The sequence below is a fragment of the Heloderma suspectum genome, chromosome 11, assembly GCF_057233095.1.
Source record: "Heloderma suspectum isolate Gila_16-S chromosome 11, 16-S_ref, whole genome shotgun sequence".
NCBI classification, from domain to species: Eukaryota; Metazoa; Chordata; class Lepidosauria; order Squamata; family Helodermatidae; genus Heloderma; species Heloderma suspectum.
Genome location: NC_139468.1, coordinates 32,665,982 through 32,684,490, shown reverse-complemented (window position 1 = coordinate 32,684,490; position 18,509 = coordinate 32,665,982). Strand labels below are relative to the sequence as shown.

Sequence of the window (18,509 nt, the reverse complement as noted above, 5' to 3'; positions counted from 1 at the left end):
ATGGGTGACCTTGGGCCAGCCACCCCATCTCAGCCTAACCTTCCTCACAGGGTTCTTGTCTGGATAAACTGGGGAAAAAACATGTAAGCTGCCCTGAGCTCCTCGATGGAAGGGTGGGACAAAATGTAATAAATCAAGTGAGTTGTAAAGAAATCAACTTGTACCAACTGCAAACCTCGTTCTTCTGTTTGTCATTCCAGGCTCATGCCTCTGCAGAAGAAATTTGCAAATTTTGAATGCAAAACAAAAGTCAAGAGACGAAGATGTAATGAAAGAACCCAACATCCAGGTGAAAATCTGCAATCATATTTTTTATGCTGTCACACTGGTTTGTGAGCTTTGTTACCCAGATTCTGGGGCTTGCTTATGATGGACTGTAGCTGTTGGTTGATGTCTTGCATAGCTTCCATTATGATAGCCCTTGGGAGTGCAAGTGGGATGATGTTTTCTCTTTTCATATTGGCAGGTTGCACTAGAGAATTTGGATGACCTTCTTGGATTAGCTAGCATAAATTTTACATATGTCTGTGCTCAAGAAGCAGTTTTTGCAGCCCAATCTTATACATGTTTACTTGGAAGTAAACTCTGCTGAATTCAGTGAGATTCACTCCAAGTAAGTGTGCATAGGATTGAGACCTGGGTAAGGATTGTATTAACTTCTAGATAAATCTGTAATTTTTGAGCATCAATTTCTGTGTGCTATTTATAGCAGCTCAGTTAGGATGTACACATCTTGGCTTGGAGGAAAAGGACAGTACAAGGATGGGGCAGACACAAAGCTTGTACATATCTTAATTTACTTTTTCAGAGCACCACAATTAACCCAGGAGGTCTTCACTTAACCAATTTCCTATTATGTCTGAACCAGGAAACTGTGGTTACTGTGGGTTGGAACAAACTAGAATCCTAAACCATGGTTTGACATTGGTTTGAGATCCTGGCTTCTTATTCTGGTGATCAAAGTTTCCAGGATATGACCCAACAGGAAACTAGTTTATTGAAGACTTCCTGGATTAACCACAGTGTACTGAGAAAAAAGGGTGCATGAGGACAGGCTCAGAGCTCAGCATATTTTTGCTTATTAAGCTGAGATATGTCTGTTTGAACTGGGCCACTGTGTGTGGATCTCTGAAAATGTAATTTCCACTGTGATGTGTGTTTGCAATCATAAATGTTTTGGATGTGTATTAGGCTGTGTTGATGCTGTCATAGTGAAAGAGTCAGATTTTTTTTTGTTCAGTGAGGCTCAGCATGGTTTCAGGGGGCTCTTTGGTGTTGCAGGAATTTGAAAATATCTCACTGGCAAAAGATTCACAACATGATTATATTGGCTTTAGTGTTACTCTTAGTTCGGTTGAAATTAGTCTTGCGTTAAAAACTTGATACTTTTTAATTTTACTGTCAATATTTATGTTTTAATTGAGTGCTGCACTATTTGTGTTGCAATACTTCTGTGAAATCTTTATGACTTTTAGATAAATGTTTGTACTTGTTCAAATTTCAATATTTTTGTCAAATGTTATGCTTTTAAAACTAAAGATGACACTTTGCATACAAATAGCACCAAGTTCAGATAGTTAAATTGGGACATTATGCCACACTCCAAAGGCCCTGCTTATTAATGTTAAAAGGGCGGCACTCGTGCTGTAGGATTTCCCCAGATTTCAAAGTAGCTTATGAAGCAGGGCAGAAGTGTTCTCTTGCAGAAAATAGGTCACAGGGCACCCAGATCTTTTGCACATCTCTGGGATTAACAAACTAAATTAGAACAGAAATCTTAATTTGTATGCATACCAATAACATCCATAGTACTTTAAAATCCTTAACTCATTCACCCTTTTAATGCTCCACTGATATGCAGCATTTATCCTCATTTTACAGTTGGCTAATTGAGGTTGAAAGAGAGTGACTTCTACAGGACCATCAGGAATGAAATGTCAGCGAGGCAGTATTGAATACCTTTTTCCCAGACCCAAGTCAAATCCTGTTCGCTAACATTTTGTTCATTGTTGAAATGCAGCCACTTCATGAATGTAATGGCATAACTGCCATTCAGTATTGCATAGCAACGCTAAGCTCAGTGTTTTACTATTTTTCACTTCCCATCCTGTTTTTAGCTGAAATTGCTAGGGGAGGAATCTGAAGATTGTTTCTGAAAAATGCTTTTTGTCTAGGATGGAGGATGCAGTAATCTTGCATTTATAAGTAAAGGCTCTAAGGCCTTTTAATAACTAGAAATAGGCCTTGGTTTGTTTTGATTTTTCCTAACATTGTAACTTCATATTGTGAGGCCTGTTTTTGCCCACAAAAGAACACAAAAATATTGATCCCCCCCCTCCCCGGCATAACATAGCATCTCAGTGTTTCTTGGTAGGCTGTATCCTAATTGCCAGTCTAATTCTGTGCCTTATGTGAATAAGGTGAAACAGGAGCATAGTTGTGCAAATGGCAGCAAAACCTTTAGGAAGGTTGTGTTGTTCAGTCATTCAGTCGTGTCTGACTCTTCGTGACCCCATGGACCATAGCACGCCAGGCCTTCCTGTCCTCCGCTCTCTCCCGGAGCGTGCTCAAGTTCATATTCATTGCATCGGTGATGCTATCTAGCCATCTCATCCTCTGCCGTCCCCTTCTTCTTTTGCCTTCAGTCTTTCCCAGCATCAGGGTCTTTTCCAGTGAGTTTTCTCTTCGCATTAGGTGGCCAAAATATTTGAGCTTCAGTATCTGTCCTTCCAATGAGCAGTCAGGAAGGTTGTAGCTCAGTAAAATATATGCTTTGTATGCTGAAAGTCTGGGGGACAATCCTTAGTATCTCCAGGTAGTATTGGGAAACTCTAGAGACCTGTTGCCAGTTACACAATACTGAGTTAGATGCACCAGTGGTCTGACTTGGTACAAAGGAGTTTCCTGTGTGTTAGAACTATCTTCAGTGCTGGCCCAGCACCAGTACACTGACAGTTCTGGCAGAAAGATCTGTGAGGAAATGCAGAGAGCAAAGATGTGGTGAAGGATGACCAGGGGAGCATTCTGTGTGCAGAAATTATAAACACAGTAGAAGATTGTTGTATTTCATTTGCAAAAACTGACGTCTAGAAGCAATAGACATTCCCTGTTTTAATCAAATACCTCCTATGCAGGGGTGGGTAAAACAAAGTAATTCATATGCAGAATATTGAGACAGTAAAATATTCTTGTTCTGAATAAGTGTCAACCACACTAAACTGCTATAAAAAATCTCCACAGTTGGTTGACTAATTCCCTACAAGTATCATAGAAGGAGTGTGCCTTCAAGGAGGAAATAATGCAAAGAAAGACAGCAGTGCTGTTGGGAGCTCTGTTAAATGGCCAGATACATACATAGGTTTCCTACACAGCTCATCAATTATTATCCCGATGAGGGAACTGGGTCTCTGATCCTGTGACCAGCGCACAAATAAGGCCATCTGGATGTACAGGCCTTCTATTTAGAACTCAACAGTGACGTTCCCATTGCATTGTTTTTATTTACTTGTTTTACGTATATTACAGATTTTCAAGAGGGAGAATATTTCTTTCCCATATAACTTTTGGGATAAGTTGTGTATGTGTTTCTGTAGACCATAGTGCAAGGGCCATTATTCAGCTGCTCTCTCCTTTGCAGACAAAGGAAATATTTGGGGGTTTGGTGCTTGTACATCTAGGTGCCTACTAGAAAAAAAGATGAGATGCAAATCTCTCGGTGTTTCTTTTCTCTTCTTCTCTTTGACTACCCAGCACTCTTCCTTGAGCTTGCTTTTCCAGCAACTTAAATGACTAAAATAAATACCTTTGATAGAACTGCCTCCATGATTCCATCCATTTTGGGCATTATGATGCTTGCAATCTATGTGACATTTGAGAATGGATGAACTATTTTTCTTGTATTTTGTTTGCTTTGATCTAACAAGACTGCATTCTTCATTTCAAGGAGAAGCAATTTGCTTGATGTGTTATACCTGCAAACAAAGTTATGTATAGTGAAGATGGGAAACAAAAAGTAACCTCTACCTATAAGGTAACTTTTTTAAAAATTAAATGCTTTATCCTGTATTATTCATGGAAAATGTCTGCCTCTTAATCAGGGTTGTAACAGTGGAGGGCACTGCAGTACATGAGGACCTATCCCTCCACTGCTCCTCCAGAGACATTGATCAGAGGAAATGTCCCAGTGTTTGAGGCAAATCACAAGAAATGTGCATTTTCATTGCTCACCTTTTCTTCTGTCTCCATTTACATGACAAAACACACGTCCTAGTTAGCCATCCACAAAAATAGCTTTAATGAAATAATGAAAACTGTTTTAGATATTAGTATTCAATATTTAAATGCTGAATCTTACTAGCAGCCCACTCTAGCTATTACTATTCCAAATATGGACATTCAAACAGAGCCTTGAACTTGCAAAGCCATTTTAATTTCAGTTATGGTTTTCTGTGTATGTACATATAGGCCTTTCTGGAACCTCCAATTTTTTAAAATCCTTATGATGCTTGCAATCTTTGTGGCATAGATACTTTTTGCAGAATTTAAGTTTCTCTACCACTTGTTGGATTGAAATGGAAGGAACCAGCCTCCACATTCCTCCCTCTTTACATACATTTGCAAGGCAGGAGAAGAAAATCTGGTACTACATTTATATAATTCAAACGCATGCATTGCAAATAACAAATCATATGGGAACCATGAGACAATTTGGTTGAATAGTTTCTTTCTGTAAATCGATGTGGCTAATCTCACTGTTTGCAAGTAGCATGTAGATAGTGTTGCATTACATTACAAATACTTTTGATCACTTATACATGGGAAGTAAGATAAAGATCTTTGTTAGATTACTCAGTCTGCCATTTTGCATAGGATAATTGAGTCTGTGTGGGTATTTTACTACGGACCACTTCCCTCATCTTTTTTCTCTACACAACTTTCTGCTTAAAAAAGCATATCTGCTAGGCATTTGACTTGAGCTTTGAATTCTTAAAATGTGGCATATTTCTGTTTCACTCTTTTGTTTGATTCAAAACTCAAGTTTTATAATGGAATAAAACTTAGAGACAACTATTTGAAATGTTCTAGTGTTGGTACGATATGGCCTTGCTCCCACTGTGCCATAATCTGCCTGCCTTGAGCCTTATCCAGAATAGAAGATAACAGCAAATATGATGCCACTTTAAATTCTGTATTTTGTAAGTGTCTCAGCTGACGTATATTTTACTTTAAGAAGTCATGGTTGGGATCCAAGAAGCCTTTCATGTTATGTTGTGGCTGCTCCAGAGGAGAAATGGCTTTTTGGGGGTGCAGTGGGGTATGGAAAACCCTGATGTATTGGTCACTTGTGCAGCTTTTGGTATCCTGTCCCACCGCTTCAGTTCTTGACCAGGGGATGGTGTTCCTTTCCCTCCTCCCTCCCTCTGATTTGCATGTGCTCTTTGTATGTGCCTTTAAGGTGACCAGTGAGACCTCATGACCCTGCTTTAGGAGGCAGATTCTGCGAGGATGTTACATCACCACTGCCGGAGGAACCCTGAGCTACAGGAAGAGTTGCAGATTCAGGCTGCGGTGGCTGCTGGGGATGTTCACACTGTGCGCAAGATGCTAGAGCAGGGTTATTCTCCAAATGGTCGAGACGCCAATGGCTGGACCTTGCTCCACTTCTCAGCAGCAAGAGGAAAAGAAAGATGCGTTCGTGTATTCCTCGAACATGGAGGTTGGTGGACACAAAAGAGAATTTATGATTGACCAAGCATTAAAGACTTTTATCCTTCAGACTTTCTCTTTGAATTCTTTTGTCATTTTTATGGCAATGTCTGTCTTTGCATTTGGCGCCACAAAATGATCTGGGGAACTGGGTATATCTTAACAGGGAGCAACAAAAATCAATAACCTGAGCAGACAAGCTATGCAGTTGCAAAATCCACCACGGGGTGGCATTCTTCGGTTAAGTGTTTGAATAACATACAAATCAAACAAAGAAAAGGTTAAATGGCTGGTTCTAGAACTCCTTACTGTGGGGGACTGGGCAGCAGACATTTTTGTGTGTCTCCTATTTGAACCCTTAACACACAGGAGAATGTTCTTCATCTTACAGTGTTGTCTAAAGTGAATTGGACCCAATGTACTGGCATGTAAAATCAGTAAACTGGGGTCAAGATGCCAGATCAGAATCTCAAAAGATAGAAACTTTGAGGGAAATTCTCAAGTGGTCTCTTAATGGGGAAATCAGCACTGGGGTGAGAGCTAATAGAACAAATGGGTCCAAGTGAACCACGTTTCTGACAAACTCTGACAAAATGTAGCATACCTCATATGTACTCACTGCTAGCCACTCAACACTTCTAGAGTCCTTAATGATAATTTCACAGTGCTCCACTGGAGCAGATACCCCTTGCTTGGCCTGTGGCTATGTTCAAAAGAAAAACAATGGCATTTTCAAGTAGCAAGAAACAGAGAATCCGTGGTTTAATACTCCATCTCTTCCTTGAATTTTGTATGAGTGCCCCAATTAAACTTGAGTGTATGTGCTCCATAAATATGAAGCCCTTACTGCTAGAAGGAGTTAACTTGATTATGGAACTGGGCATTTTAACAAGAGGGTCAGTTTGTGCAGCGAAATATATGTCTAGCCTGTCGGTAAAATAACGTGGTCCTGAAGAATACGGAAATTGCCTTGTCCCTACCTTGAATAAAGCTTATTCACTATCAAGGTGCATGAAGAGTTGGCAGGTATTCAGAGTTTTGGCTTGTGTTTCAATAAGGGAACCTTGTACTGCATGGTGGTATTAGTAACATTATTCTTCAAGATCCAATAGTGAATAAGCATTTTTTAAAAATGTATCCTGTGTTGTATTTAGCCAGAAGATGGCAGCATAGTGCTTGCAGAGCAGATCTAGAGCTGCAACAAATTTGCTCCCCAAAATTCTCCTTTGTGAATTCTGATGTCGAATATTCGCCAGCTGTTCTCTGCATGTGCAAATATTCTTCAAATTGTGCCTGAATATTTGCCATCTTTAACACCCAATGATACTTAATTTCAATATTTGATACTGGGCAGTTGGTACTTGATATATGATAGTTGGCACACGATAGTACTTGGCACTTGGCGATAGCTGAGAATGCAGTAGTATGGTGAAGTGGTTTTCAGGCTTTCTACCTTCAGGGATTACTTTGATTTCTGTGTCAGAATCCTCTGTACTGTACAAGAGCTCTGGGGCAGGTTTTAAGGTGACATTTAGTTCACACGTAACAATGTTAAGCCTCATCATGCGCAGATTCCACTGTGGCTGCACGTCGCAGAGGAAGATCAGTAATGGTGGGCAAGCTGTTCTTCTCACTGAGCAACCCTGGTAAGGTACCCCAGAAGATAGTTTTAAAAGCACTGATATCTATAATAGTATTTTGATAGTTGGCACGCAGTAGTAATAATACATATTATTGGATACTTGACATGTAGTGGGGTGCTTTTTACCTTATAGTATTGATAACATAAAATGTTGTTAAGTACTTGGCAGCTAACAATTTACGAGATTTCCTTTCGGCAGGGTTCATTCAACAGATGCCCACCTTCCTAAGCATTCCGATTCTATGTGTATATCTATGTTCACATCCAAGATGCATAGTTGAATTTCACTACTAATTTTTAAATTGCCAAAATCGGAAAATTCATCAGTTTCAGATTTTTATTTATTTATAATATTTGTATACCTCTTGATATAATACCTCTGAGCAGTTTACATTCTAAAATATTACATCTTAATAATTTTACAAATATTCATTCAGCTCTAATGTAGGCAGTCCTTGAAAGGCTTTATGCAAGTTGAAAATCAGTCTAGTGAAGACCCAGAATCCTAAACAGAATCACTGTAGTGATACTAGTTATGATGCTGTCCATCAGCATGTGTTTGATTTAAGGTGCTATTTATGTGATTTGCTAGAATTTAAAGAGATTGGTTGCTTCTGCGCCTTCCAGTGGTAACTGCATACTTATGAACTTTCTGGAATTACTCATTAGAGGAAGCAGTTTTTGTTTTGTTTAAGAACTAAGACTCACTGGTTTGAGAATTACTTAGTTTTAATTCATGCACTAGATTATAACAGAGCAGGCTACTTATCTTGATAGTCTTGCCCTAAAATGTTGTAGCCCTGTTAGGTGACCAGGTAAAGCAATAAGATCTATTTTGGGAGCTTCACAGAAAGACAACCATTACAAAGGCTATACTGGAACTGAACTTTATGGACACATAGGACACTGCAGGAAGAATGCAAGATTATAGTTTGGTCTGGATCTGTAGCATAGACATCCGGCCTGCCACACATTGGGGAAAGCACCTCAGTCATTTTTAATATCAGTATTTTTAAATGTTTTTATTCAAATTTTTATTATAATAATAATACATTGTTATAGAAAACAACACATGTTGCACATGGTCTAAAACCAACAATGAGTTGCACGTTCATAATTGTAAAGTTTTCCTACTTGATGGGTGGTAATTGTATATTTGGTGTGCTTTTTGGGTGATGATGCCATTTTTTTAATGTTGATTTTTTCTCTCTCCAAGAAATTAGGTTTCTTCTAATTTCCTTCAGGCTTCTCCACATGTCATTTTTAGCTTGACTTAATCTCAATATTTGTAGTTTGCCCACTTGGTTTTCTAGACTCATTGGCTTCCTTATTTCAGTGATTTCTAAATTTCCTACCAGGAATGTTTAGGAGTGGGTGGCAGTCACCATGTCAGTTTTGTATGAGCAAATTTACTGATGGAAAGAGAATTGTGTGAGAGGTATGTTGGAAGGTTACTAAATCTATACATCTAGTGGCTGTTTTTTAAACTATTTATGAATCTAGATTTCCAAAGGAGAGAAATCTACTATCATTTTTTTTTTTTAAATTGATAATTTTGCCATATCTTTTTTCTTTCCTTCATAATTGGATGTTTACATTCTTGCAAAATCTTAACATTTTGTGAAATGGCAAACCCAGATTGTTTCCATTTTATAGAAAACAGTTTTTATCGAGATGATCTGAAATAACATATAGCTTACATGCTTTGGAAATGCTGCAGACCACAGAGGACTTGCTTTACCTTATACAGTATTACACCCCCCAAAACAAGCTCATCTTGCCAGACCACAATACATCCGCATTTTGGGCCTGCAGATGTTGCTACACATGCTTCTCTTTAAGACAAAGAAGCATAAGGGAAAACAAAACACTGAAAAAAGCATGAAATTTTAGAACTGAAGGGAGTGGGGTAGGTAGTTGGATCCACCTTGAGCAGTTGGATTTAGGGTGCATGATTGAGATTGCTCACACAGTGAGGTTTTCCAATCTGTGTGTATTGAATATTGGAGTTTATTTCCTTTTCAGCCACAATATAGTCACAGGATGAGTTGACTTGAAAGCATATCTAGCTACTGGAGTTCAAAGCATCAGTTAATAAATCCATCTGTTACAAACCAAATTCATCCACTTTTAATTTGAATTTATTTATTACATTTTTATATTGCCCAATAGCCAAAGCTGTCTAGGCGGTTAACAAATTGTTGCCTGTAGATGGCATTTCGGTTCTGATTTTCATTTTGAAACTTTTGTACATAATGATTCATACAAGACATGTAAGACTTCTCCTCGCAATAAATTATGCATTGTGAGAAAATGTCCTAAAACAGTACTGGTATCAAGATAAAAATATATGTTTGCTTTTAATTTTTTTAACAACTTATTTGCATTGCATAGTAAAGTAACAATTCATTATTGCATTGAAACTTTACAAGAGATATCAGAAATGTTTTAACAGTATATGATACTGTCCAGTCAGTTCAAAAGAAAGGGTAATCAGCCATAATTTCTGTCAAATGTATTAGATTTTGTTGTTCTGTATTTTAAAATAAGTCCATGATCCAGAGCCACACCTGCACTTATGCTTTTTAAAAAAATTCAACAGCTTTTGCCATCATTCTGACAAACCACACCTTAAATCCTCTGAGCTTATAAAGCAACATTCAGTCTAAGGGCTCTGCTTAATTAGAGCGATGCAAAACAGCCACATATACACAACCACTGGTGTGCCTGTGATATGGAATTATTTGGATCAGCTGAAGATGGCGATCCCTTAAGTAAAATCTAGCTTATTTTCAACTACTGAAAGTGGACAAGGAAAAAGGCTATTGCTTCCCCCAACTTCCCAGTTCTTATGTAATATTTTAAGTAAATAAAATGCACAATCTATGACATTATAAAAAAGCTAAGTATTATTAAGTGACCAGTGAATTTGTCAAATGGAAGGTTTCTGGATAAGAGCATTTTATAGAATACCCTTCTGGGGATTTTATCAATGTATGGAAAAATTGTTCTATTTTAACCTGCTATTTTGTGTTCTCTTAATGATAGTTAACTCTTTGTACTCCTTTTTTTAACCCTTAGCCGATCCCACAGTGAAAGACTTGATTGGAGGCTTCACTGCTCTACATTATGCAGCCATGCATGGCCGAGCCCGGATTGCGCGCCTCATGTTGGAGTCGGACTACCGCGTTGATATCATTAATGCAAAGAGCAATGACGGTTGGACTCCGCTGCATGTGGCAGCTCATTATGGCAGAGACTCGTTTGTCCGACTTCTGCTTGAGTTCAAGGCTGAGGTTGATCCACTCAGCGACAAAGGTACTACACCACTTCAGCTGGCCATTATCCGCGAAAGGTCCAGCTGTGTCAAAATACTCCTCGATCACAATGCCAACATTGACATTCAAAATGGCTTCCTGTTACGCTATGCTGTGATCAAAAGCAATCATTCTTATTGCCGAATGTTCCTTCAGAGAGGAGCAGATACAAACTTGGGGCGCTTAGAAGATGGACAGACGCCATTGCACTTGTCTGCTCTTAGGGATGATGTACTCTGTGCACAGATGCTGTACAACTATGGTGCAGACACTAATACAAGGAACTATGAAGGACAGACTCCGCTGGCGGTTTCAATAAGTATTTCTGGAAGTAGCCGACCTTGTTTGGATTTCCTACAAGAAGTAACAAGTATGTATACTGGAAATCTTTAATCAAAATCTTCCAGTGGTCTTTTGGGGGCATTGATAGAATGTTGGGTGCAATCCAGACTTCCCATGAGTAGTTCAGCTCATAGGACACTGTCAGAGAATGGAGGAGGGGAGGTAATTTTCACCAATTCCACCTTTCCCTGAACACCACCTCCAGTGCTCTTCCAGAAGGTCCCCCCTCCCTCTGGAGCAGCTTTTCTAGGGGCACAGGGGGCTGCAGTCGGAATCTGTGTAATTTGCTTTCCCTTCCTGTTCCACTGGATCACACTCCCTTCTGCAAACAGAAGGAGTCCTCGTGTTTGCAGAAGGGCATGTCTTTGTCCCCGTCCATTGAGTTTCTTACTTTTCTTAAATTTAACCTTTCAGGACCTTTCTCTCATTTGCAAAAGAAGTACAAAGAACATATTTTAAAACTGAACAATACATTGGTAAACTATTTTTCATTTTTCCTGTCAGCACCCAGACTAGAGATGAAAGTCTTCATTATTTATCCATCATGGCTACAGGATGAGCCTGGTTGTTTTCTGTCACTCTTTAGATCTCGCAGTGATACAAACACCAGTATATTACTTCTAAAATGGCAAAACTAAGCAATTTGTAATCCTCCTGTGACGCCACTTATTATTCAACAATATTATTTGGTGTAAATTTCATCAAAACAATTCCTTTGCCTGCTATCTGATACATACTCCTGTTTCTTCTTTGTTTCTGCTTATGATGTGATGTTGACATTGATCTGACTGGAGGAAAAGTAGTAAGGTAAAATGTGAGATACACAGAATCAAGCAGATTGTGACAAGGCCATACTATAATAATCAGTCTGTGATCCTGCACACACTGCATGATGCCATCTCCATAGATGGGGCTTGTTGTAAAAATAATGTAATAAGCCATAGTACCTCTTCTGGTAAGCAGCAAGCTCCCTTCCCATCTCTGCAGATATTGCTGAGATGTGGGTATGGCTACAGAAGCTGTAACTGTAGAAAACAAAAGAAAACCTAAACTCCCAGAGTAGGTTTTCCTAGATTTGTTTGGGAGTATTGGAGAGAACTGGGATAGTTTGTGAATGAATTTGTGAATAGGCTGGAGGGATCATGACATAGGCATCCAAATTATCAGTTCACTAAACTATGATTTAGTATGATATGAATGAGCTTGTGTGCTCTCCCGCACATCTTATTTATTTAGTTTATATCTCGCCTTTCCACTACAAATAGCACCCAAGGTGGCTATTACCTTTAAATTATAAGGTAAAATACAAAATTATAATTCAAACATAAAAGCAAATCAGTTAAACACATCACTAAAAAAGAAATTATTTATTAATTAGATTTATATACTGCCTTTGAGAAAGTTTCAAAAATATTTTTGAATATTGCATAATTTATTATAAACAGCACCCACCAATTAGGATCTACTTCAGTGAAAAGCTTAAAAAACAAACACCTGTCTGAATAAAAATGTCTTTGCTGGCAGACAACAAGATGGAGCTAACCTGGCCTCTCTTGGCAGGGAGTTCCAGAGTTTGGAAACAGCCCCTGAGGAAGCCCTCTCCTTGCATTCCCACCAAATGTGTCTGATGGTGGAACAGAGGGAGTCCAAGCAAACTCATGGGCGAATGCAGTCTTTAAAATAGTCTGTTCCCAAGTCATGTAGGGCTGTATAAGTCATAACCATCACTTTGAATTGCATCTGGAAACGGACTGGTAGCCAGTGATGCTGTTGTAACAAGGGTGTAAACTGCTCCTTATAATGGCTCCCAGTCAGTAGTCTGGTTGAGGTAATTGGGTCATCTGAAGTTTCTGAACACTTTTCAAAAGCAGTCCCATGTAGAGCATGTTCCAGTACTCGAAACAGGATGTAACCAAGGCATGCATTTCCGTGGCCAGATTTAACATCTCCTTAGCTATGCAGACACATTCCTGGGCAGCAGTGAAACCTGGGCATCCATGTTCAGGGCTGAATCCAGGAGTACACTCAAACAGCTAACCAGAGTCTTAACGGAGAGTATAACCCCCATCCAAGACAGGCTGAACCCCCGTATTCCCTGATTTGCTTTTCTTTCTCTTTCTTTTTGCTTTTTGCTTTTTGACAAGCAAGAAGCACCTTGGTCTTGTCTGGATTAAGCTTCAGTTTGTTTGCCTTCATCCAGTCCGTTACCAACATTAGACACTGATTTAACTTTAAAAGCTTCTTCGAATTTAGATGGAAAGGAGAGGGAATTGGGTGTCATGTGCATACTGGTGATGCTGAACCCTGAAACTCAAACGACCTCTCCCAGTAGTTTCATGTATACTTTAAATAAGATGGAACATTCCCTGACTTCCTCTTCCACAGCAAACCATAGTTTGCTGTTACATCTGAATTGGACAAGCTATGGTTTGCCATGAAAGAGAAGTAAGGGATGGGGAGTAGGGGAGCCACATCTCATTCATGTAATGTTAAACCACGATTTGGTGCTATATCTGAATTGAGTGTCAGTATCTTGCCCATTATTTTTCTGTCTTACAATTAGTGTATTTGAACTGGTGTTTAATGATGGGCAATGCTGGCTGAGATAGCTGTGAGAAAATCAAATGGCCTTTTTCATGGTTTCCTACAGTAAAAAAATGCAGAGGGTAAATGGGGTCTCATGAAAAAAAATATCTTGGTACACTTCAGGTTTTGTGTTTACTTTTAAGATCCCATGTCTTAAATAGATTTTATTTTAAAATGAAAACTACATTTTCTTCTGATTCCTCACAATGAAACAACTCATTCTGAGCCATTTGTGTATTAAATGTTTCAGTAACTTCTGAAAACTAATTTCTTTTTAGACAGTAAAGGCGCAATCCTATCCATGTTTAGACTGGAAAAAGTCCTACGTCTCACAGCATAGCTTCCATACAGTTCCAAGGGAATGTTGGGAGTTGTAGGACATTTTTCTGTCCAAACATGCATAGGATTGCACCCTAAGGTACTGTTGTTGTTGTTCAGTCGTGTCCGACTCTTCGTGACCCCATGGACCATAGCACGCCAGGCCTACCTCCATATAAAATTTCCTGTCATTTTATCTTAATTTCTATTTAAATTTTCAAACCTTTAAGAACAGTAGTTGTAATTTGTATGTATTCAAATTCATTTTGAGAAATATCAGTATTGTTTTTATGGTATGTGTTCATGTATTCCTCCATTTGTTTATAAACACAAATAACATACCTTCAGTGTGGATATTTGGCATAAACTGCATTCTGTAGCACACATCTCTCTGGTTTAATTTTTCCATTTCCTTTAGACTTTTCTTGATCCCACTTTCTACATCATTCCTTTCAGAAGTGCAGTCTCCATTTTGTAAATGTTCTTTTTCTTGAAAATACTAGGAACGTATAATTTAAAATGTCTTACCCAAAGTACTTCTCTGCCTTCTTGCTAGGGATTATAATATGCACTGCCCTAATATTTGTTTGATTGATTTATTAGCCATCCATCTGGCCAGCTACCCGGCCACTCTAGGAGGCGTACAGTACTAATAACAAATTTACATACTCAACTGAACAAAAAAAAAATAAATACTGCTCTAAAAAACCCTAACCACCCCAAATGCCTGCCTGAACAACCAGGTTTTTAAAACCTGGTGGAAGCTCATCAAAGAGTTTCCTAAAATAAGGGGAAAGATCTTTGGGGGTGGGGCAATGCCCCTCCATCCTTTTTCTCTCCATCCCTCTGCTGTTTTTACCCATTTCTCTTTTTATAGACTGATCGATGTTGGAATGTAAAAGTTTTTAGCATCTTAAATGTACGCGAATTACTTATCTGCTGTTTTACTCTGCCATCTTTCTATTTTGTTTGCATTTCCTATCTTATCCTTTCCCTGATTTCTTTTCTGTTCTCTCTTGTTTTTAGAAGCAATTCATTATATTTTTACTTAAAAGTATGAAGCATTTTCTGGGTTTTTTATTTCATTGAACAGGCAAAGTAATACTATTCTTTAAAAAAAAAAATTACAACCTTGAGGTTGGGGAGGGAATGTGTTGTTTTTCATATTTCTTTCCCCCCTCTCTGAACTGTTTCACTTAGTTTCTCTGTGATAAATAACAAACTTGTATGCTTCATACTTTCTGTCCAATCACTGGAATCCTCTTCAACCCCTTTCCCTGCAGATTTTTCTTCCTACGTGGCTTCCGCCAGCCCCAAGGCTTACTGATCCCTATTCAGCACAATTCTCTGTGTGTTGTATTTTGAGGAGGGGGAGTGCATATTTTTGCACTCCCAAACCTTAAAAAATAAATTTGAAGCAGATTTTCTGATGCCTACATTTGCATATGTTCAGATTTTTGAGTATTTAGGCTGCAATCCTAAACATACCTAAATTGAATTTTGTGCTATTAGTCAATGGAAGTGACTTTAGAGTAAATTATTTATGATTGCATTTCACCACTGTAGATCAATAATTATTTTCAGCACAAAGTAAGATGTTTTATTTATTCTTAGTAGCACTGTTACTATCAGTGTCTCATTTCTAATACTTTCCAGTCACCTTTGCTTCATTCTGTGTTGTACATTGTTCTTTTCACTGTCTTTCATATATTCTACATTGCATTTCTGTTTTGGCTTTGCTGGTTTTCTTAATTTCCTTTCCCTTCTATGTTCACATAATGGCCAACATCATTTATCCCCACCCCACCCCCGCACGCATGTTCAGAGATGTTGTCATGCAGACTCCTGATTTTATCGTATATCTTTTCTTAATCATCAAAATGTAATACCACACTTTCACAGACCAAGATTTCTGGAGATGGCTAAGCTGAACGTTTGCTTTGGTTGTATGCTGTTCAGTCACCCCTTCTCTCTTGAGTTTTATTGAGGCTTACTTTGCGCTCATTCTGCTTGGCATAACACCCCCCGCCCCCAGCCATACTTCCTTTCTTTGTACCCATGCATTGCCTTCAACTACCACTGCATGTTCCTCAGAATCCTCGAACAGTGAGTGGGCAGCCTTACAGTCTTCTCTCCTCCTGCCCCAAAATTCACTCTTCCCTTCCTCTTTTTGATGCCCAGTGCATTCACATGCAATGTACCCACCTTATAAATATGGGAGTGATTATTAAGGGGTTTTTTTGGTTGGTGGTTTTTTGCTGATAAGATTATGTTATTCTGCCTTCTGTGATTATTTAGGCCTTATTTCTAAGACACAGTCCAATAGCCCCTGCAGTGTTCCTTCCCATTTGACAAGTTTGTACTTTTGCCAACTAATTTAACAATGCAGAGGGGGTTCTCCATTAATCACTTGCCTGACAAAAATGCAATGCAGGACGTGCCCATTACTAAGTGTATTGAACCACTCCCAGCTTTCCAGCTTTCTGGCAGACTCATGTCAGGGTTGTGAGAAGCCAAGGTGCTAACTACTTCTCATATTACAATTTTTGTTAAGGGAGTGGCTCGTAGTAGCACTCCTACTTTCACGTTGAAAGTAAAAACTCTCAACATGAAAGATGCCTCTTTAATCTCTGTACAAACCAAACCCTGATATGAAAAGGTGGTCTTGTAATCAACAGTCATAACAGTAGCACTGTGTTTGATGTTGTATGATGGCTGATGTTTCTGAGCTCCTTTGCCCATTCCTTTGTGGGTTAGCTTTGACAGGTTGGGCATGTGGCACTAACTATTTATGATGCCAAAACGTTTACTTGTAGTTATGAAATGTATTATGTAGCATTATTGGCATACATAGGGCAGTATCCAATGGTGTCATTCTGCAAACTCAAATAGTGCTAGCGGAGCTCCGCTGAATCTTTCAGTTGTGCAGGTGATTGCCCATTAAGCTTGCACAACCAGTTGTGTAAAGCGGAATGTGGAACGGGTTGCAAAAGAGGTTGTGCAACAGGTTGCACAATAGATTGTGCAAGTGGAATGTGCAACTGCTTTTGCAACTGCTTTTGCAACTTCATTTGCACAAACATAACTTTAGTTGGATTCTCCTCTTGTACATAGTTGGGAACCTAGTTTCTGCTAGTGCAACATCATTTGCGCTAACGGAATGGCACAGTTGGATATGTCCCATAGTTATCTAAGCAAAATGCAAATTCCTGCCCTCATCAGCTTCCAGTGATTGAGTGGGGCCAGTTTTAAAGTTGGATGCTTGAATAATTACCTTAATGAGCATAACCAGAGAGGACTCTGTTGGACGGGGTACAAAATGAGCCACTACCTTGCAGAAGGAGACTGTTACGCTGCATTGTATCTGTTACAGTACTACCTTTGTTAAATAATTGAAAAAGATTTGTGGATTTAAAATAATATTAACAACACTTTAGATCCTTTCTTTAAACACCTACAGCTGAAAGAAAGCTAAGTTTTCTTTGCTAAAATAGGAAAAAGTGTGTTTGGTTTTTTTAAAAAACCTTGCTATGGCTTCCACTGCTGCACAGTTTGAACCCTTTGAAATGGAGACCTTCATGAAATGTAATTCCGTGGTCAATTGCTAGATTTACCTGCAGCCGTAAGGAAACTGTATCCTCAGCATCTTTCCCATGTGTGGGAAAATATTCTGTAACTTAATGTGAAATTTTAAAATCCCTTGCTTCAGTCAATTCTGCCTGTAAACTTGCTTTGCTTTGCAATTTGGGTTTTGGATGATTGTGTTGGTCAGCCTCTAGTTATAGATCTATAATAGTGTTTTTTTATGAAGGTAGTGTCATGGAATCTATGAATATTGTAGACTCCATACAGTACCAATGTTCCCTTGTTAGCTGATATTCAAAGCCCAATTTTAAAATAAATAACTTTTTATGAGAAAGGGGGTGGGCTTTTATGTATGTTGGAGATGGATCAGACGCCTTTGGAGAAGTGACACCCCAGCTCCTCTTAGGCATGGAAAATAGGAGGCTAAGCTTTCAAAGTGTTATGTAGTATCTTACGTGGGTGACTGTTAGGCAAAGCAAAGTCCCTGGCTATCATATTCCAAGCACATTTTCAAAGCATGCATGTTTGCCTCAAGAACATAACTGGGCTTTTTGTTCAGGTAGGTTCTTTGATATCACTGTAATGTCTTGTGTGTTTATCCACTGACAATCCTTTACTCAAGCCCCCCTCCCCAAGTGCTCTGTTTTAAGGAGGTAAAATTTGGCCGCCTTTGGGCATTCCAATACAATAATAAAAGTGAAATATCAGGTATACTATTTGTCAGTGGAACTAAACTAGAACGTTTGCTGAAGTCCTGCTGTTTTAAATAATTCTGTTGTAAGTATACCACTATATATTTGTAGATTGTAGCAGGTTTGAGCATTGTGAACATGTAGAGAACAGGACTGAGCTGGACTTGAGTTGAGTTTGAATTATAAAGTGAAATAATAACTTTTTTTTTTTTTTAAAGAAAATAGATTTGGGGGGAAAATTCATTTCAGAAATTTTGAGTTGAGTCTCACTATTAACTTTACAGGTTGCTGATACTGGGGTTAGGATGTCTTCCAATGTAA

The 18,509-nt window shown here is 38.7% G+C and overlaps 1 protein-coding gene across 6 annotated transcripts in view; it reads left to right on the top strand.

Moving 5' to 3' along the window:
* ASB7 (ankyrin repeat and SOCS box containing 7) overlaps positions 1-18,509 on the top strand; it is a 43,167-nt gene that overhangs the window by 6,393 nt on the left and 18,265 nt on the right. For all 6 annotated transcript variants that reach the window (XM_084817360.1, XM_084817364.1, XM_084817365.1 and 3 more), the window contains 4 exons: positions 201-289; positions 3,944-4,030; positions 5,456-5,716; positions 10,430-11,035. In XM_084817360.1, coding sequence (XP_084673486.1) covers positions 5,506-5,716; positions 10,430-11,035 — 817 coding nt within the window. In that variant the 5' untranslated portion in view covers positions 201-289; positions 3,944-4,030; positions 5,456-5,505. The remainder of the gene's footprint in view (positions 1-200; positions 290-3,943; positions 4,031-5,455; positions 5,717-10,429; positions 11,036-18,509) is intronic.